This window comes from Leopardus geoffroyi, chromosome A3 (assembly GCF_018350155.1).
Source record: "Leopardus geoffroyi isolate Oge1 chromosome A3, O.geoffroyi_Oge1_pat1.0, whole genome shotgun sequence".
Classification (NCBI taxonomy): Eukaryota; Metazoa; Chordata; class Mammalia; order Carnivora; family Felidae; genus Leopardus; species Leopardus geoffroyi.
Genome location: NC_059336.1, coordinates 57,763,582 through 57,785,800, shown reverse-complemented (window position 1 = coordinate 57,785,800; position 22,219 = coordinate 57,763,582). Strand labels below are relative to the sequence as shown.

The following is a 22,219-nucleotide window of genomic DNA, read 5'->3' as shown; positions in this document are numbered from 1 at the left end:
TTGCACCATCATAAACGAAAAAAAAAATCATAAGTGGAGTCACCGTATGTAAGGACTGTATATATATATATATTCAGATATGTATATAAATATTGAGTATATATGTGCATGTGTCTGCATATACACACACATATATATGCACACACACACACACACACACACGAATAGTTGGTGAGACAGCATCATCAACTTTCCCTGATAGTATAATTTTAAAGGTTAAAACTTCCCCAATTTTTTTTCCTGAAAAAGTGAAAATGGCTAAAATATTTGGTAGTTTTCACTTATTAAGCTCTTGTCTGACATGGCATAGAAAACTTTCAGATGCATTATTTTTATTTATTCTTCCTGTAGGCCAAATGAAGTAGGCACTATCATTATGCTTAATTAAAGGAGGAGAACCAAAGCACAGGGATATTTAGTTATTTATCCAAGGGCATCCAGCTACTAAGTAATAGATCACAGATTCACAACAAAATTTCTCTGATTCCAAAACGTTTGCCTTTAATTCGAGGTGCCTCCAGGAGTGAGAACCCAGAGCAAATCGCACTGCAGTTATGAGACAAATTAATGACTGGGCAATCCCAGGCAGATATAGACACCTGAGGTGATTGTATGAATTTCACCCCCTTCCCCTGGTCTATTCTTAGGAACTTCCACCAACACTCATTTGGTGCTGTGCAACGCTGGGATCTGGGGCACACATCTCAACCCAAAGTCCTTGGATGGTTTGGGAGGGTGTAGGTTTGGGAGAAGCTGGGTTTATGCAGGTTCTGGGACGGTATGACTGCTCCCCCCTCCCACCGGCACAAAAACATATAAAGGCTCTGAACAAGTGGTGTGGGAACACAGAAAGACAGGGTCTCTGGCCTCAGGGAAGTCCCAGGGAGCGGGGATCAATCAGGAGTAATGGGAATGCAGTGCGTACAAGTGTGCAGCTGTCTGGGGCACCAGCCGTTGGAGAGCTTCCTTGAGAAGGCAACCATTGAGCCAGGCTGTTAGAATTCAGGGAGCCGACAGTTAGAAGCAGGAAGGGTTCAAGTAGCAGGACTGGCACAGGCACAGGTGGAGGTGGGGGAAGCAGAAGGATCACAGCAGGTGTCTGTGGAAAAGACTGTGAAATGGGAATGATTCTCCTGGCCCTGCACAGGGCAACCCTCGTTCAACATAAATGCTGCTTTCCTTGGAGTGGAAGCATGGATGTGCACGCACGTGTGCACATGTGTGTGTTTTATGTCCAAGATCACTTTTTCCTCTTTGCATTTGGTGGTTTTGTCATCTCGAAGACTGAGTGAAACACTTAGGCATTGGACACTGTAGAGAAGAAGTTATTTTAAAAATCACTGGTGTTAAGATTTTCATCAAGGCAGCTTATCTTAGGAGGTACTCAATTATGTTTTGCTAATCAGGATGATTTTCACAGAAACAATCTACATCTATTTATGTGGGTCAGTGTAACTTTCTGCAATCTGGACCTATTCACCTGGTCCAGTCTCAGCTTCCTCAGCAGAAATTCTGTGAACTATTATTATTTTTTTCTAGAGAATGGTCACTTTGCTCAGGGTGGGGTCTATAAACAGGGCAGTTGGACAGAACCAGGGACTCAGGAATGAACATTCAGACACTCTGCAGGGGCCCTGGATAGTACTACGCTGGGTTCAGAGAGAACAGTTGGCTTGTGTCTGTATCCTCACTCTAAGTCACACAATTTTTAGAAGAGAGCCTTTTTTGTTTAGAGAAAACTTCATTCCATTTGGTGATTTAGGGGAAGTTTGTGAGTATTCTTTGTGTGTGTATGTGTGTGTGTGCACATAGATAACTCACTTATATACACATACATATATATGCACAGATACTTAATGTCTTAAATAATAAATATTATCGTTAAATGTGTATATTTGTGATCTATTAAATTTACTTTTAAGTATACAAATAAGCCCCCTAGATTAGTGTCTTTCTACCTTGGCTGCATATTAGAATCACCTGGATGATATTTAGCAATCAGGAAGCCTAAGCTGTACCTCAGGTGTCTGGGTGGGGACCCAGGCATTATTATTATCATTTTTTTTTAAGCTCAAGGTAGACTTCACATTCACTGTTAAAACATATTTTCCAAGATGTCATGATTTAAGAAGCATTTCAATAGTAAGATTGTGCGGGTGTAACAGTGGATCAGGTGATCACCTAAGATGCCCAACTGTATATAGTTAATGAATCTAATGTGTGTGTTAATTCAGCAGATAATAAACAAACATAAAATAAAGTGTATCCATTAGCGATAAGTGCTATGAATGGAAAAATAAAACACAACGGAAGAGGAGAGAGAGAGAGAGTGGTGTGTGTGTGTGTGTGTGTGTATGTGTGTGTGTGCTTGCATATATTTGCACTTCCTGAGCAGTCATACTGTTAGATTTCCACAGAGTGCTTGCACAGAGGGCCCATACTTATAACTATGCTGTCAACACATAGGAAAGGCAGGACTCTTTAATTAATTATTCATCTGATAAAGAGTAGGATGAGGGTTCAAATCCAGCCAGTCTGGCCCCAGAGGCCGTGCTCCAAAAACTGATACATATCGTCTGACATGAGAAGATGGCCATGGTGTTATTTCGTAATCAAATATATCTTATAAATTATAATTAGACTCATATCAAGGAATATATGTAGCAATTAAGATGATGGTAGCAAAGACATTTTTGTGACACAGGAAGGTGCTCATTTAATGAGTGGAAAATGCAGGATATGAAACTTTTTAAACATAATCCTAATTAGTTGAAAAAATATGTAGAAAAAGCACAAGGAAACATGTTAAATTATTTTGCATATTGAGATTATTTTCTTCTTTTCAATCTTCATTTTATAAATGTCCCCTACTGGGCATATAATACTTTAGAAATCAGAAAAAAAAATTTTTTTTAAAGAAAGGAAAGAAGCAAGGAAGGAAAGCAGGAAGGAAGGAAGAAAGAAAGAAGAAAGAAATTCAAATATTATGGAAAGGCAAAAAAAAAAAAAAAATCAACATCACACATGGTACCAAATGTGACATTTCCAGAATAGCTTTTCTTTTGGAAATGAGTTATATTATTTAATATCTTAATCTTTTAAATCCATAAAAGCACAATAAAATTTTTATGTTTACATACACAGAGCAGTGCAAATATCAGCTAATTTGTATACTGGGATCTTAACATGATTCATATTGAAACTCAGAGTTAACTTATCAGAATGCTAGATTATTTCTTAATAACTTTATCTCTCAGTAGACCTTGAAAATTAACAAAAACCAAAACCAAGAAAAAATAGCAGTGCCCTTTATAAGGCTGTGTCAACCTTCACCAGAGGAAACAACACGTTTCATTCTATCCAAGGTAAGAGAATAGATAGTTAATAATAAATATGTGTGTGTGAGTGTGGGTGGGGGATTGATTTCAAACCATAGAACCATAGAAATATTCTAATTTAGTTATTTTGAACACTTGGTACTTTCCATACCTACTTAACCCTTTACGTGACTGATTATTATCTCTTGGAAATTACATCAGATGCTTTGCTTTGTGATGTTATTCATAAAGATTGATGTAAATGGTCTGACTGCACAGCCCTTAAACTTCATCCGGGACTTGGACGTTAACTGTTTTTCTTCTTTTTTAAGTATGGGAGGTGCATGGCAGTTAGTAAGAGAATTATTTGGGACTGAGAGGCCACTATGCATCCAGAAAGCCTTGGCAAACATTAGCTCATTCTATCACTCAGTAATTTTGGTCATGGGCCTTCTTATCATCTCCACTTTGGTAATGAGCAGCTAGTCTCTGAGACTTTTAAGTAACTTGCCTGAGGTTGTACAGCTGGTCGAGACTCAGCTGGAGATGCCAACCCAGGTGTAAGAGCCCCGCTGCCCCCTTCCCCTGTCCTACTCTCTAAAATTGTAATTCACAGGACAAAAGATGGGTTAGAGTATGACTGAAATTCAACACAGATTTGAGTTCATTGACCCAATGTAGATTAGGCATTTGGAGTGTAGGAAACTCTTGCTTTGTCTCCGTTTCCCTAAAATAAACACATGTGGGCATGTGTGTATAGACACATGCATGCACACATCCGTACACCTGTTCCTCCGGAATGAGCATTAGTCCTTACTGTGTACTAAGGATTGTACGACTGTGTGCTGGGATGTTAGTGATATAGTAATGGACAAAACAGATTTAATTCCTAACTTATCAAGAACTTAGTTCTGATGAAGAAAGATGGATATTTAAAAATTCAAGCCACACATGAAGATCACAATGAGCATTTTGGTGTGATGAGAAAAAAAAGAACACACACACACACACACACACACACCCCTACATGAGTAGACCTGCCATACATATCTTGGCACTTCACAGAATGTTCTTTCATAGAATAGTAGATTTTCTGTACAGCAGACTCTCTTGTATTAGAAAATTGCATTATTAGGAATTTTTCCTGCCTTGAAGTGTGATGAATTCTATATGGCTGAAAGTTCTGAGAACACTTGGTGACTCTATTAAGGGATATGGAAACTTACTGTGCTGATTTTTTTAAAGTTTGCATGCCAGAAGATGTTTTAAAATCTCCTTCATGAGACAGGTATGCTTTTGTTTGCAAGTTTTGGCTGAACCCATCTTGCTCTGTTTTCCAGAGAAACCACTGGAAACAGAATCCTAAATATGCGTCCTATAGAACTGCTCTTAACACTTTTGGCACTTATGTTTACAAGCACCTCAGGTAAGTAATTATAATCATTCACGGACATACTTCATTCGTAGTTGAGAGGGAAGAACAAGGTTTCACTTTTTTTTATGTGGAGGTGGCTACTGAAAATGCTGAATTTATTCACATTAGTGGTTTTAAATTTCACTTTGAGAGTTACCAATTCGTGTCCCTGGCATAGAGAATAAAACGTTCGTAGAAATGGAATCAAGTAAAGAATCATATGGGATTGCTGAAAAGGAAATATTTAGTCCTCCGGGTTTATGTAGAGAGAGCAGGATCGTGTCTGGAAACACATTACATTTGTCTGAGGTGAAACCCTGCTTTGTGTTATTGAAAACTGAAGAGTTCACGCCCATCTTTATTGTTGATATTTAGCAAGTTTTATACACATTATTTTTCTGCCAACACGGAGGCCAAGGTTCATCTTGTTATTTAGGTGATGAAGACAGTGAGGGGGAATACTTTACAGGTCTTGAGGGAAATATTCGAGTTAGAAGGAGTACCTAAGAAAGACTGTGTAGACTAGGGAAAACATGCAGTCTTTATATCAGATGGCAGATAGCAATTTTAACTGATTAGCAGTAGCAGTGATCACTTGGAAACTTATCGAGAATGATTCTGGGGTCTCATTAGGATCCTTTGGAGAAGAGACACGTGACTGATAAGCAAGGTTCTCCTTATGCCTTGGAAGAGAAAGTGGGAATGCCAACACCGATTTGCCTTGACCTGTCTTCTAGGAGAGGGAAGCATATTAGCCCATATCCCCAACTCTGAGAATTACTGCTGGAGAGAGAACAAATTGATACTTTCAAATAATTCCTGTCTAATATTTACTTAAAGTGGGTCCATTTTTATTGAGATCCATACAGTGCAATACTATCCAGATGTTGAAAGAGGTAGGTCTGCTCCTCTTGATATGGAATCCTCTGTTAGAAACTGCTGAGTGAAAAAGCAAGGTGCAGAAAAGTGTGCATCATGGGCACCTTGCTCTGTAGACATATACTAATAACCGTGCTCCCAAATTACAATGAAACATGTTTCAGGCTCAGAAACAGCCAGACAGCCCATTCTGTAAGTTTACTAAGGTCCCAGCTCTTTGTCCTTTCAGAGAACCTTCATAAAGGCTTTAATCTAGGCAAGTACGACAGTCTTCTACATGAGGTTTCATTTAACCTAGTAGAAGTTGAGTGACAGCATCCTATTTACTGTCCAAACTCAAGACAATTCCAAACACAGATATCATTCCAAAGGGTCTAGGTTGTTGACGCTGTTGGATTCTTACTCTCTGTTCATGTAAGAATGGGAGTGAGTGCCTGCCTGGGCAGTCTGCCCAGCTTCAGCTTAAATTCCAGTCATTTTTTTCAACCAAAAACCATTTCTTTTTTTTTTTTTTTAATGTTTATTCATTTTTGAAAGACAGAGAGAGACAGAGCAGAGATGGGGCAGAGAGAGAGAATGGGAGACACAGAATCTGAAGCACACTCCAGGCTCTGAGCTGTCAGCACAGAGCCCGACACAGGGTTCGAACTCACGAACCGCGAGATCATGACCTGAGCGGGAGTCAGACGTTCAACCAGCTGAGCCACCCAGGCGCCCCCAAAAACCATTTCTAATCAACAAGGTCTTTAGTGTTAAGCATAGGATTAGGTAGCTGAAGCCATTAGTTGCCAGGAGAGTGTGAACTTCCAACTCCAACCATCTACCCCTGGAAAGAATGTAATCCAGGTTAGGGTTCTTCACAGGATAACTACTCCCAAAAAGAAATGGTGGATATGTCTATCACAACACAGGCACAGATGTTTATGGAAGTTTCTGGGTTTTTTTTAAAGACTGGCCAAAATCTGGAAATAATCCATATGTTTAACACCACTAGAATGGCTAAATTATCATATACAAACACAACTGGATATGGCATAGATACTGCATAACTTTGAGACAAAACAGATCACTGCTCCATGCAGCAACATGGATGCCTATCATAGACATGATGATGTAAGAAAGAATCCAGGCACAGAAGTGCACATATCGTACGGCTTTATGTGTGTCGTACTTCTAAAACAGGAAAATAAATTACACTGTTTTGGACATACCATCCTTTCGGATGTCAATTGAAGCTAACACTAGCACTTACACCTGTATCACACCTTCTACGTTGAAGGACCGAAATGTAAAATGGAGCTTCTATAACAACCACCAAACACAAGGTTGGTGTTCAGTAACACTTGTACTTTGAGGTAGATTTGACATCCATGTTTTCAAAGAATACGTCTACCATTTGAGCCACTTCCTCTTTACATTGTGGTTAACAACATCGAATTAAAACCAAACAACTGCTTTGAGAAATAGACCCTAAGTATGGAGGAGGCATTTTCTCCATGCCTTCCGCGAAGTGCTCTAGTTAATTTAAGGATTCTCATTCTCAAAATTCAGTTAATCCTGTTTGTGGGCATATAAATTAGTGTGGGAACATGTGATGAAATATTACTCATTCACAAAAAAGAATGAGATCTTGCCATTTGTGACAACATGGACGGACTTAAAGGATATTATCCTAAGCGAAATAAGTCAGACAGAGAAAGACAAATACCATATAATTTCACTTATATGTGGAATCTAAAAAACAAAACAAATGAGCAAACAAACAAATCCAGACTCTTGAATACAGAGAACAAATTGGTGGTTGCCCGAGGGAAGGTGGGGCGCTGAGTGAAATAGAAAAAGGGGATTACAACTTCCAGTTATAAAATAACTATGAAATAAACTATAATTTATAAATTAAACTATATAAAATTATACTAAAATATATAAAATATGTAAGTATTTCAATATATGATATATAAAATATTTCTTTTAAACATAGAAAGTATTATTAAGCATAATTATTTCAATGTATGATATATAAAATATTTCTTTTAGGCACAGAAATAAACTATAATTTATAAAATAAAAATAAATAAGTCACAGGGATGGAAAGTACAGCATAGAAAGTATGGTCAATAATATTTTTAATAACATTGTATGGTGACGGTGGCCACAGTTACCATGGTGAATACTGAGTAACGTATAGAATTGTTGAATCAATATGTTGTGCACCTGATATTATTATATGTTAATTATACCTCAATAAAGTAAAAGGGCATCCGGCAGCCACTGGAAAACAGGATATGGAAAGGGTCCATGAAGGCTGACTTTGAACTATCACAAATTCAAAAGGGCAGGAATGATGACTCTGTTAGCTGAAAGAATTACATAAATTTCCAAAGCTAGAGTATCTGGGTTAGTTGGGAAAGCGGAAGGGAGGGAGGCAGGGAGAGAGAAAGAGACAGCTTGCAAAAGCACTCAAGGAGGGAAGTGATATATACCTGGATTTGGAGTGATATTATATTAATCAATTTTTGATGATCCACGTGGTAACCTGGAGAGATAATGAACTCACACACGCTCTAAGCTACATAGGAGCCCCTTAACCATCCCTCTCTGTCTGCCCAGGAAATGGTTAGGTAGGCTGGTTGAGAACAGGCGAGGTGACACTTCTGCTGAGGCAGATGATGAACTCTAAGGCCTCCCGGTTTCTGGTTTTCATTTCTACGGAGACTCCCCAGCTAGGGGTGTTTGGGCGTAGATGTGGCAACATTGTGACTTCTGTGGCTTTCCTTACAAGGAAATTGTAATGTGTAGCGTTTTCTTTGAAAAGCTTACACTACATTTATCTGTCTTTCAGTTATGATAGGTTAAGTTTTGGTACCTTCCTGTTTGGGAAAAGCTGTTGGAAATGTTGTCTTCCTTTACGTCCTGAAAGTGCCCTGATGTTGGAAAGATTGACCCTAAGATAAGAGAACCCACCAGACTGAGACACTGAGATTGCTTACAATTTTCTTACTAACCTGGCTTATTCTCCTAATGCATTAGGAAAGACAAAATTTACCTGTGTTTTTTTTTTTTTTTTCCTTTTCCTTTGCTAATCTTATGAAGAAACATGTATTTCACGTCATAGCATCACTGCAGTGGAAGGGGAATTTTTCTATCTGAGATACTGCTCATCAGCATCTGAGCACGATAGTGAAAAAAACACCATAAAATGGTACAAGAGCAGTGGATCCCATGGGCGCATTGAGCTAACCTCAAGCAGTTCCCCCAGAATTACTTTGCACGATTATGTTTTGGAGTTTTGGCCAGTTGAGTTGGAGGACAGTGGATCTTACTTTTTCCAAATGGGGTGAGTATAGCTGCTCTTTGTGTTAGTATGTTTCGTAGCACCCCTAGACTTAGCTCAGCCAGTCACATATACAGCAGTCTGAAAGAATAATCCATGCATTTATTCCCCCCTACTCTTCTTCCAGCATGCGATCAATACTTCATCATTGGAAAATTAAATTAAATATTGCCCTTGTGTCTATCTTCTTAGTGATCTTAACGAAAGATTCCCTTAATACTTCTTTCAGGGGATCCTTACCAAAGGTAAGTAGGTATCAGATGAAATTCATTTTAAAACTCAACTGTTCCTGTTGTCTAGAGTTGCTGGCCAAATGGACTAATTGGTGAAGCTCCATAATGAACATGCAGTGAAGGGGGTGGCCTCAGCTTCCTGGGTGATATCTGCAGGCTGAGGAGAGGGATTGGAATTGATACAGACACATCCTAGTTCAGTGTTTCGGGGTCTGTTGGGGACAAGGCAGTAGTGTTCATGACGAGTGTGTGGGTTTTGCGGCCAATCACAAGCCTACAGCCAGGGGCAGGGGGAAAGGCAGCGTGGAAAGGGCTTTGCACAGCCTTCGCAGGCCAGACCGCTCCAGTCTACGCCAGGACGCTCCTCATCGAGAGTCCTAAGTTCTATGAAATGAGAGCAACCGCTGCGTCAGTGATTATCACTGAGCTGGGTTCTCTTTATACATTATTTGGTGAGGTGGGAAGGAGTAACTCGGACAAGCAGGGCTCTATGTGATGGATTAGTAGTGTTGGTGACATAGTGTTCATCTGGCACATTTGTGATGTACTGTGCGTACTTGCGTAGGTGTGTATGTATACGTATGTTTCTATGGAGATGTGAGACTGACCTGTGGAAGATAGCTCAGGGCCAGGTGAGTCGTGGTGGTGTGCTGGCAGATGTAGTCGATTTGTGGGGTGGGTCCCGATCATCGTCAGCAGTGCTGTTGAGAGCGCAGTGAGATATCACAGTGAAACCTTGTTATCGCTCCTGTGGTTTTACACAAAATGAGGTCATTTGGGTTTGTTTTTATGCATAGGAACTCCCAGGAGTCAGAGAGAACATTTGAGAATTCTTTCTGTTGTTTGTTTTGACCAGCAGTGGATTTCATGTGACCCTTTACGAGAGATGATTCCAGAAATGGATCACAACTGGGTCTTCTCACACTAACGTAGAATGAATATTCACAAATGGGGTAAAAAAAAATTTCCTGAATCCTGACCGAATAAAGGCATGATTGAAGGAAGCATTCCAGACTGGACAGAAGGAGCACATGGAGGGGAAGAGACAGTTACCTACAAATGTCGCTTGGAGACAGGGAGGGAAAGCATTAACTGTCTTTCTGATATGGAAGGTGGGGAACACAGCCTGGGTTAGGAAGGAAAATTGGAATAGTCCAACAGATAGGCTGTCAGAGACGTGTGGAGAACCAGGAAGAGGGTGCAAGAGGCCAGGAACAATGAGGTGACTCAGGGGCTGTGGTGCCGAACATTAAAGGGTATTTGAGGCTGACGAATAACATGAGACAAAAGTGATGGTATGAGGAACAGCCTCGACAATCGTTTTGAAAATAAATGGGAACCCACACAGGTTGGACACCTAGAGGCATTGAAGATGGGGGCTTTTTCAAATATGGTGCACTGGTTTGCCTCAGAGGGGTGTGTGTGTGTGTGTGTGTGTGTGTGTGTGTGTGTGCATGTGTGCAGTGAGCCTTTGGAATTTTGTGTGGAATCCCTCAAAGACCAGATTCCATCCCTGGAATCCTCCTCCCCACCCCACCCCCATTAGAACCATAATCCTTTCATTTCTAGGGAGTCTTCTGCTAATAATCAAATGCTTCTGGAGACTGATACTTTAATCTTAAAGTCAGATAAAATGTTAAGGGGTAAAATCCACCAAGAAGGGAGGGGACACAGGAGAGAGGGGGTTTTCAGTGGTAGAGGGGAGGACATGAAGACAGAGGAAAAAAGCACATGCAAATCATGTCTCAATCATGTTCTGGATTGACAAACAGCAAGCTTGGCTTGGGAAGGGGCTTCAGAAGAATGGCCCAGAGCTTTTCAAGTCCCTTCCTGTGTGGCAGGAGGAGCTCCACAACCAGGAAGGGATGGCCTTGTATGAGAACACAGATGATCACAGCTTTGGGCCCATTGGCCTCAGCTTCACACCATCCTTTGAGTTCCTCTAGCAAGGCCGGCATCTGCCTGTTCTGGCACTCACAGTGCGGTGGCGGGGACACGGAAGCATTCCACCAGTCGGGACTTACTGAGGGTTAGGAATTGAGGATTGCAGAGGTAGAGAACAATATGGCCTGATAAGATGGAAATATGCATGTACTCTCTTCCTCGTAAGTGACGGGATAGAAATATCTGGAAATAGGTCTCTGCTCAGCTCAGTGGGGCTGAAGTAGGGGAAACAGTAGACACACTTGAGAAGAAGATGATACCAATGGGATTCCGAATCCATTTCAAGGGCCAGGTAGCTCTATTATGTTCCATGGCCATTGACCTACTGCTTTTAACCTTCAGGACAGCCTGTCAGCCCACCCATCACTTCCCTCCCAGTCCTGGTCAATCTTGTATGAATGCATACCCAAAGGAGGGGCCAGAGTCACATCGACTGTGAAAGCATAGTATTGGGCAGTGCAGTCCTGTCCTTGAGGGCCGAGCTGATGTGCGTTTGCATCCTGGCCCTGTTGCTGCATGAAGTTTAGCTTTCTTATCACAAGTAAGGGAAATAGCCATCTCCATTGTACATATTCAGTACAATCCCTGGAACTCAGTGAGTGCTAGTCTTCCTCCCATGCTACCACAGACGTAAGAGTCGGGGCTGTAAGAGCCTGTGGTTGGTACAAGCGTGTCACACACACAGGACAATTTAACACACGTCTGTTGTATTTAGTATGTGGATCCCTGTAGTTCAGTTTAAACAAACATCAGGTTGCAAACATTTCCTTTCTTAGAAGCTCCTTTCTAGGGGCACCTGGGTGGCTCAGTCAGTTAAGTGTCCAACTCTTGATTTCAACTCAAGTCATGATCTCACAGGTTCATGGGTTCGAGCCCTATCAGGCTCTGCACTGATAGCGAGGAGTCTGCTTGGGATTCATTCTCTCTCTCTCTCTCTCTCTCTCTCTCTCTTTCTCTCTCTCCCTCTCTCTCTCTCTTTCTCTGTCTGTATCTCTGTCTCTCTCCCCCTCCCCTGCTCTCTCTGTCTCTCTCAAAATAAGTAAACTTAAAAAAAAAAGGAAATCCTTTATAAAAACACAATTAAAGTTGTTTCCTCTTCCAGATTACTAATTTCTAATCAGAAGGAACAACAACAATAAAACTATTCAAACTAACTTTTGCTCAGTAAGGCACATAACGTGCTACTACAGCTACGGTGAGGGCAGGCGCTCCAGACTTGGGTTTACTCAACAGTAAGAGAAAAGGATTGGAAGAAACAGCCCAGAGAAATATAAAACCCAATGCATATATACAAACTTCCAGAAAACAAGTTCAGGAGTTTGTTTGTGGACCTCATGAAACCAATGCCACTGTCCCATCCTGGGTTAAGAATCTTTGAACTTGTCCATCTCCAAAGCTCACTGAAGTTTTACACATTTCTGTCCTGGTATCTATAATATATGGTATGCAATAGGGTGTTTGTGTGTGTGTGTGGGGGGGTGTGGGTGTGGGTGTGGGTGTGGGTGTAGGGCCACTAAGGTTCTTCTCTTTCCCCGCCCCTCGCCTCTGTCCCATGACAATTGTTACATTTCTTGCTGCACAGGACCAAAACGGGGCAGGGTCTGGGCGTCAATGAATAAGTCTCTTTATACAATAATAAGGAAAGAATTTCATTGGCTACTGAAAGGTGGTATTTGCAAAGTCTCTGTACTAATAAAATATCTTTAAACCTTTATTTCATAGAAATGATACTCGTAAATGGAAATTAAATGTCATTGGAAGAAGTAAAGGCAGCTGTTTTGTTGAAAAACTACTGACTAGTAAAACTGTAGAAGTTCAGAAATCTTTGCACGTAGCCTGTAAACATGACTACTTTCAACCATTGGCCAATAGAACTTCACTGTATAAGGTAATGCTTTTAAAATATTTTAACTTAAGACTTGAGGAAAGGGGCGCCTGGGTGGCTCAGGTAGTCACCGGCTCTCGTTTTTGGCTCAGGTCATGGTCTCACGGGTTCGTGAGTTTGAGCCACACAGCAGGCTCTGCACCACCAGTGCAGATTCTCTCTCTTTCCCTCTCTCTCTGCCCCTCCTGTGTGCTGCACACTCTCTCTCTCAAAATAAAAAAATAAACTTAAAAATAAAAGACTTGAGGAAACAAAGGACAAAATTCCAAAGTAAGAATCTGATGGCTGTGGAGCATTTTGGTCTCATCACATGCAGGTCGCATGACCCCCCACCACACACACAGCTTAGCCGACCCCTCTGAGCCAGGTGCCAGGCGGGGTGGCTAAAATGAGCCCCTGCCCCATCCGAACTGTTCAGTGAAGATAACACTTCCTTCTTCCTTGCCCTTCCTTCCCTGCCCTTCTGTTTTGGTACATTGATTTTTAGGATTGCTAGCTAGCTTAAGCATTTGCATTTTCTCTTGCCACGTATATTTACATTTTTAAATTCCATTGTATATACTTTTCCCCCTAAACATACGAGTTCCTTTTGTGAAATTGGAAGATGGAAAAATGGACAATGAAGTTAGCAGAACTCACTCATAATCCCACCAGCCAGAGACTTTAGGGTTTGTGTGTGTGTGTGTGTGTGTGTGTGTGTGTGTGTATGTAAACATCTACTTTTATTTTTATTTTTTAAATGTTTGTTCATTTATTTTGAGAAAGAGAAAGTGGGGGAGGGGCAGAAGGAGAGAGGGAGAGAGAGAATACCAAGCAGGCTCCATGCTGTCAGCACAGAGCCCGACTCAGGGCTCGAACTCATGAACTGTGAGATCATGAGCTGAGGCCAAAATCAAGAGTCGGAGGCTTAACTGACTGAGCCACCCAGGAGCCCCAACATCTACTTTTAAAAAGTGGTATTTTAAAAAAACCTTTTAAAAAATAAAAAGTGGTATTTTATGCCTGGACTTTTCCTTTATCCTCTACAAATTATGTTGTGATTATTCCCGCGTCTTTAAATATTCTTCCAAATCTGGGATTCCATTGTGCTTTATACTTGCATCTAATTAATCCCCTGTATTAGACATTTGTTAGTTTCCTACTTTCCACTATTGTTTATAAGGCTAGAATAAATATCATTCCTGTAACTGTTAGGGTGTATGTACAATTTTATTGTTTAATCACATCCCTAAAAGTAGCATAATTGGATCAATGACCATGAGCACATTTACGGCTTTTGCTGTGCATTAGCTGGCTCCTCTCTGGGGAGCTATGCTAGTTCAAAACGCTTTTTTCAACCACCACTACCACACCAAGAAGTCGTACCTTTAGAACATTTAGAAATATGACATGCAGAAGTTCTGTAATTTTTAGTGGTTTTTCCCCATTTCTTTTCTTAATAATAAATTAAACATTTTTATATCTTTATTGCATCTCAGTATTATTTCTTTTGTGGATTGCCTCTGTTCTTCAGCTGGTATAACTTGAATTGTAGGAGCTCTTGTAGACAGTACTGTGGATATTATATATGCAGTCACATATGTGTTACATACAAATGTACAGTATGCACATGCATAACATACACATGCATAATATACATACATGCAGACACATAACACAAATTATATTATTTCTATAGGAGAACAAATGTGACTCTGTCATGGAAGTTGTTTTTTGGTTTTTTTTTTACATTTTTATTTATTTTTGAGAGACAGATAGAGACAGAGCACAAGTCAGGGAGGGGCAGAGAGAGAAGGAGACACAGAATCCGAACAGGCTCCAGGCTCTGAGCTGTCAGCACACAGCCTGAGGCGGGGCTCGAACTCACAAACTATGAGATCATGACCTGAGCCGAAGTCGGACGCTTAAGCGACTGAGCCACCCAGGCGCCCCTGTCATGGAAGTTTTAATGAGCTGTATGGGAGAGTGATCCAGACAGAAGCCCTTTGGAAAGTTGAAACCACAGATGATTTCCTAGAAACTTCTGTTTGCATATTTTGCTTGACCACTGTTTACTTGTGAGTTTTCAAGGAGAGCTCTTACCCACATGTTTTCCAAACGTCTGAGTGAGTCCTGAGTTCACTTGATTCTATTTCCTGTCAAGTGTGCAAATACTTGACAATACATATAAATTTGTAAGGTTCCATGCACTAGGTTTTAAGAAATGTCACCATGCGGATGTTTAAATGTAGAAAAGAGATCTATGAGAGGTTATTTTTAGCTAGATGATTAACCACTTCAATATTCTCAGCCTGTTTAGAGATTGTGGCATACCTGAGGGGAGGAGAGCAAGGAAGCTAAATCAGTAAACAACTGATTAGAAATAAAAACGAAGAGACATTGATATTTTAAAGTGCCTTCAAAAACACAGTTTGGGTTTATAAAAATTTGACATACACAGAAACAATTTACTGAGTTGAGGGACACATGTGGGTGCTTCACAAACCCATTCCTAGTGACCTCTGGGCCTGGCCCCAGTTGCTGCCAGCTTTGGCAAGTTCGAGACAAGTATGTGCGCAGTACGTTCTTCTTGTTGGCGTTTGCAGGAACAGCATCACATGGTCAAGTTTAGCAGTGTAGTTCCTGTTCTCCGTATCTGGACCTTAGATTGCTTCAGAACCTTTCCTATGGGTGACCGATGGCTCGATTGAAGAAGGTGGCTTTTTTCCTATTATTCATTCCTGTGACCCGTATGGAAATTTGTGACGGAGAGACATGTTTGTGTGTGCCTCCATATTTGAATATTCTTGATACATTTCTGATCAGTCCACTGTCTTCTGTGGAAGACATCAAGGGGGGGGTGGGTAGTCAGTTAGGGACTCAGGTCTCTGCCTAATTCTGCTCCTATCTCCACTACCCCCACCACGGGTGTTCCTGAGTACATGGGTTAGATTAAAAGTGTTACGAATGCAGAAAGGTTTCACCCAAGCAGGGATTTTGTTGTTGTTTAGTTTTCTCTATCTCCTCCTTGTGCTCCATTCTTCCACCCCGCCCTCCCTCCATTCTCCCTCTCCCTCTCTCTTTACCCCTTCCCCTCTTTGTGTGTAAAAGAGAGATCAAAAGAAAATGATGGAAGCAGCTATAGTTCCCCCTATATTCTACTTCCCAGCATGTATTAATAACAGTAATAATAACAGGTAATGGGACTGCGTTTCATTGTTGCTCTACAGGCAATACCAAATCACTGGGATATCGACTCAGAAATTTCTACCTTTCTTCCTGTTTCCCTTTTTCTATAAAAGTATTTCTAAAATTTGAATCAATGTAATATGATACTGCTTTTACTTAAAATATTTTAACTTGATTTTTTTTTCACAAAACAGAACTGTGAAAAGATAAAGAATGGTACAAACCCAGTTTTACAGAAGAATGCAGAGTTTGAAGATCAGGGATATTACACCTGTGTGTTTTCCATCCCTCATAATGGAAAACTATTTAATGTTACCAAAACCATCAACGTAACAATCGTTGGAGGTAAGAGGAATGTTAGAATTGAAAAGAAAGAAATGTATCTTATGAAACAGAGTTTTCTTTCTTCTAACCCAGCACAGGAATCCAGAGGCGACTTATTTGGAGTCGTGACCGCATCACTAGCTCAAAGATAGGGTCAAATAATTTGGGCGTCACTCACCACCCTGGAGAGATTGGTGGTGGGGAGGGGGGATAGTAAATGACTTTTATGTAGTAGAATGTCTCCCGCTTATTTTGTATTCGAGTAATTTGTGGATTTTTTTGTTGTTCAGTGTATGCTTTCACTCAACAAGTATTTTATTGAGGGTGCCTGTATTCAATAAACTGTACTGAGCATCAGGAGGCAAAGGAAGCAGGGAAATCAGCAATGAAGTGAGTTCTATACTATTCTCGAGGAATAGTCAGGAGAGGTGATAAGCCACATAGAAGTACCTAGTGTATGCAACCGGACACATCTGTGTGATGTTAGGGTGCAGAAGGAGCCCGGAGATAGATCGGAGTCAGGAGACTCTGAGCTGAGTTTAGAGGTGGGACATGACGGATGAGGAGGAAAGCACGCTGGGGACAGGGTACTTGGGGTTTCCAATGATATACTTCAAGTTTTAAAATTGTTTTTAAGGTTTATTTATTTTTGAGAGAGAGAGACAGAGCGTGAGCGGTGGAGGGGCAGAGAGAGGCGGGGAGACGCAGAATCAGAAGCTGGCTCTAGGCCCCGAGCTGTCAGCACAGAGCCCGACGCGGGGCTTGAACTCACGAACTGTGAGATCATGACCTGGGCTGAAGTCAGACGCTTAACCGACTGAACCACCCAGGCGCCCCGATATACTTCAAGGTTTAGCAGATGGCATACTGTCTTAAAGACGTCCTGTCCTACAGATAACCTTTGACACTCCCTCTTCCCTGGGGGGAAGGAAATGGATCCAGAGAAAGATAAGCAATGGCAATTTTCAGCAAAATCACCTCTTGCCCCCTTGTCCTTGAATCGACTCATGTTCCTCCATAGTCTCAAGGCCGAGAGTTCCTTCTTTCTCTGGGGGCATCCCAGGTCCCGCTGTCCACTTATAGCAATTCCAGGCTTGCCCAGAGACTCTGAACCCCAGAGGAACCAAATCTGACTCACCTGGGCTTTCACTTTGCGAGTTTCATCCTCCAGTTCTCACCCACACATTCACCCCTCCCATCTCAACCCTTCACTCGTCAGCATCACACTTTCTGAGAGAACTCGGGTAGGTGAGAGCGCTGCGGGAGAGCTCCTGGGTTGCCTTTTACTCCTTGTCCTCAGGCATCGGGTTTGCTGAGGACGGGTATGTCCCAGGAAGGCTGCTCTGGAGGTTACTTGTAAATGCCCTAGGAGTGCCAGATGTGCTAGAAGGGAGAGTCTGGGTCATGAGGAAAGTTGCCAGCGCTGATCAGAAGAGTAACGAGAACTTGACAACAGCAATTTCAGTGTATGACCACAGGCGCTCTCAGTGTTGTGCAGCTATCAGCTGTCCTAGGTTGTAGGAGAGCATTCAGTGGGAGGCTGCTAGGGGAAGTATTTACTTTTGAAACATTACTAGAGGGAGGCTGGGATGGAGAGCATTATGTACCTCTGATCAAGGTCAGAAGCCACTCGGGAACAGAAGTAGAGCTGAGCCCACACATGTGTACACCTTGCAGGGCCAGGACTAAGGTGAGGCAAGTGAGGTATCGAGAGCACAGAACTAAAGGTGTGCTTCCTTTAGTGCCTATGAGGGGAGGGTTGGCACCTGAGAGAGAGTGTCTTGCCAAAGCACTGATAGAGACCCCGTGCCCAATAAATCCATCTTCGAGGGGTTGAGAAGGGCAGACAGAAGGAAGAAAGAGCAGAAAGGCACGTCCCAGTGACTTTGCATCTGAATCCTACAGATGCAGTTGTCCCTCCTGGATGAATATTTTCCTCTGCCACATAGCTGCAGAAGCCACAGATTTGAAGGAAACCAAATTTAGTGTGTTCCCTCCAGTTACATTAGCTTTGCATTGATGGAAAGTGAAACAAACAATATTAGCTGCAACCATTACTTAATGAAAATATGACATAGTGATGACTATTTAGAATTTTTGTTACATGGTATAAGCATATTGCAACAAAAACTTGTCTTAGAGAAGCTCAGTGCAACGCTGAAACATTTGTCTTTTCTTTTTTTCACTTTTAGATCGCAGTAAAATAATTCCTGTTCTTCTTGGACCAAAGCTTAACCGTGTGAAGGTGGAATTAGGTATATGTTGGCATACACGTATTCCACATTTAGGAATGGGGTGCATAATTGAGTCTTCCAAGGCTAAATGTGATTCATGATTCACCAATATTGTGTGTGCATAACACATACCAGATTTAGTGAGGAAAGTTAGAAAAGCAGGGAAAGTATGCCATTGTTTGAATGTTGCCATTTTTAGGCTGATGAAAATGAACAGTATGTTGAAAACATTATAGAACTGCCTGTGGTTTTTACATAGGGTTTTGGTCACCCCATTGTGGCTTTTCTCTAATAGTCTTTATGGTTATTTTTTTTTTTAATTTTTTTTTTCAACGTTTATTTATTTTTGGGACAGAGAGAGACAGAGCATGAACGGGGGAGGGGCAGAGAGAGAGGGAGACACAGAATCGGAAACAGGCTCCAGGCTCTGAGCCATCAGCCCAGATTCTGACGCAGGGCTCGAACTCACGGACCGCGAGATCGTGACCTGGCTGAAGTCAGACGCTTAACCGACTGCGCCACCCAGGCGCCCCACTTTATGGTTATTTTTAAAGATGAAAACCCTATAAGAGAGCACTCTGGAGAAATGATTCAGACTTATCCTGTGTTCTGAATATTTGACTGATTAATCAATGGACTTTGAATCAATGGACTTAATTGACAATCCAGACAGGTCTTGATGAAATCAACATGTCCAGTTGAGTAATTCCTTTCCATAAGGAAAGGAGGGAAGGAAAAGGAGAAATTCACGTATACTAAATCATGTTTTGTATTAGGTGTTTGAAATATATTCTTTTTTAAAATGTTTATTCATTTTTGAGAGACAGAGACAGAATGTGAGTGGGGAGGGGCAGAGAGAGAGGGAGACACAGAATCCGAGGCAGGCTGCAGGCTCTGGGCTGTCAGCACAGAGCCGATGTGGGGTTGAACCCATGGACCCGAGATCATGACCTGAGCCGAAGTCGGACGCTTGACCGACTGAGCCACCCAGGCGTCCAGAAAAACATTCTTGAATTCAATCCTCCAAAAAACTCCAAGGGGTATTATTCCCATCTAATGGGTTAAATGACCAAAGCCCAGAAGGGTTCAGAAATCTGTCTAAAGTTAAACCAATAAAAAAGTGGTGAAGCTGGGGTTCAAGTTTCTGTTGACTATTTCCTAAGCCCACATCTTTGGACCACCACCACCTGTCACAATCATTTGTGGGACCACAGATGCCCAGCGTAGCTTAGATACTTTGCCGTTTGTATTTGTGGATTGCCTGCTTTTTATTTTTATTGATTCCTGAACTTAGCTTTGTTATTTCTTTCTTCTCATTTTGGGCTTAATGTGCACCTCAATTTTCATTTGTTGACATGGAGACATAGATAATTGATTTCAATTATCGTCTCTTGTAGCACATGCATTTTAAGCTCTACAATTCCCTCTAATCGCTACTGTAGCTGTTTCTAACAAATACAGGTATGCTGTGTTTTCATTACTATTTGGTTCAAACATTAAAAAAAACAAAAAACACTTCCCTTGTGATTTCTTCTTTCATCTATGGATAATATGTTCTTTTTAACTTCCAAATAGTTGGAGGATTTTCTAGTTTTTGTGTTGTTGTTGTTATTGATATCCAGTTTAGTTTCATACTGGTCCAAGATTGTATTCTGTATCATTTCAGTCTGATGAAATTTGTAGCAACTTGCTTAAGGAAGAGAATGTGGCGTCTTGATGAATGTTCCCAGTGTGTTTGAAACAAATGTGCATTCTGCAGGTTTCGGTTTTATCATTCTGTAAATACCAATTATGTGAAGTTAGCTAATGGCATTGTTCAAATCATGTATATTGTAACCAATCTTTGATGTATTTTCTTTATCTGTTAAAGAAACCATCTACGATGGTTAATTTGTCTCCGTACCCTTTTGTTCAATCTTTGCTTTATACATGCTGAGGTTATCTTGTGGGCACATACGTACTGATGCCTGTTGAACTGACTTTATCATTATAAAATTTCTCTCTTTGTCTATCATGTTACTTCTTTCCTAAATGCCTACTTTCTCTAGTAATAGACAGCCATAGCAGTTTTCTTTTGTTTGGGATTGGCATGTTTTATCTTTTTTTATATCCTTTTAACGTTTCTTTGTAAATCAATGACACATGCACTATATTTCACGTCAACTATATATATTTGGATCTTTTGTGAAATCCAGTCTGTATAGTGTCTAGTCCATTGACATTTAAAACATTTTTTTTAATGTTCATTCATTTTTGAGAGACAGAGAGGGGCAGGGAGTGAGTGGGGTGGGGGGTGGGGGCATAGAGAGAGAGGGAGACACAGAATCTGAAGCAGGCTCCAGGCTCTGAGCTGTCAGCACAGAGCCCTTTGCGAGGCCCCAGCCCACGAACCGTGAGATCATGACCTGAGTCATGTGCCTAACTGAGCCATCCCGGCGCCCCTCAGTCCATTTATATTTAATGATGGTGATCCCGTGAAGCCTCTTATCTTGCTATGTGTTTGTTAGTTGCCTTATGTGTTATTTGTTCCTGTTATTCCTCCCTTCCTTTTGGATTCATAAAGTATTTTTTTCTTTCTTTCATTTAATATGATTTGTTTTCTTTCTAGTTATACCTTTTTGTGTCCTTCATTAAGTTGTGCTAGAGGGGCGCCTGGGTGGCTCAGTCGGTTGAGCGTCCGACTTTGGCTCAGGTCATGATCTCGCGGTCTGTGAGCTCGAGCCCCGCGTCGGGCTCTGTGCTGACAGCTCAGAGCCTGGAGCCTGTTTCAGATTCTGTGTCTCCGTCTCTCTCTGCCCCTCCCCCACTCATGCTCTGTGTGTCTCTCTCTCTCTGTCAAAAATAAATAAACATTAAAAAAAAAGTTGTGCTAGAGACTTGTATTTCCTTTATCTTCTTACCTCACTTTGTGCTATTAGTTTACGTATTTCCCTACTGCATATGTGATAAAACTCACAATAGATTGGCACTGTTACTGCTTTAGGTGACCAAAATTCTTTTATATTTACTGAAATACTTGTATTTTCTTGTACTCTTCATTTGTTCATGTAGAGCCTTGCTTTCGTCTGGGATAATTTTTTGTGAGTCTGAAACCTTTCCTTCGGCATTCCCTGCAGCGAGGTTATGGGGCAGGGTGGGGCATGCAAGGACTTCAGTCCTGTCTTTGTTGTACATCTCTTCCCGGAAGTGGGACTTTCTCCCCTAAGTACTGTGAGACTGTAGGAGAGACCCTTGAGCCTTTGCAGCCTCCTGTGTGTTGTCCAAGCCCTCGGCAATAATTCTGCAAGCCCGTGTGGCTGTCAGAATTTCCCCTGGGGTCTCTTTTCTCTGGGAGATTCCCCTGGTGCTGTACAAACCCAAAGTAACTTCTCCAAAGAATAAGATGGCCGGCTATCTCAGCTCCTCCTGGAAAGGCTTCTTCCTGGCTGCGTTTTCAGCCCGGCTGTTTCTCTTTGTTTTCCCTGCACTTTAATGTCTTTAATTGCTG

At 41.4% G+C, this 22,219-nt stretch overlaps 1 protein-coding gene across 4 annotated transcripts in view; it reads left to right on the top strand.

Moving 5' to 3' along the window:
• The window catches only part of IL18R1 (interleukin 18 receptor 1), a 39,731-nt gene that overhangs the window by 5,927 nt on the left and 11,585 nt on the right, over positions 1-22,219 (top strand). For 2 of the 4 annotated variants that reach the window (XM_045445577.1, XM_045445575.1), the window contains exons 2-8: positions 3,258-3,365; positions 4,658-4,743; positions 6,561-6,935; positions 8,704-8,947; positions 12,844-13,009; positions 16,369-16,519; positions 18,691-18,753. In XM_045445577.1, the coding sequence (XP_045301533.1) occupies positions 6,833-6,935; positions 8,704-8,947; positions 12,844-13,009; positions 16,369-16,519; positions 18,691-18,753 (727 nt within the window). In that variant the 5' untranslated portion in view covers positions 3,258-3,365; positions 4,658-4,743; positions 6,561-6,832. The remainder of the gene's footprint in view (positions 1-3,257; positions 3,366-4,657; positions 4,744-6,560; positions 6,936-8,703; positions 8,948-12,843; positions 13,010-16,368; positions 16,520-18,690; positions 18,754-22,219) is intronic. The other 2 variants (XM_045445576.1, XM_045445578.1) reach the window with 2 other exon arrangements.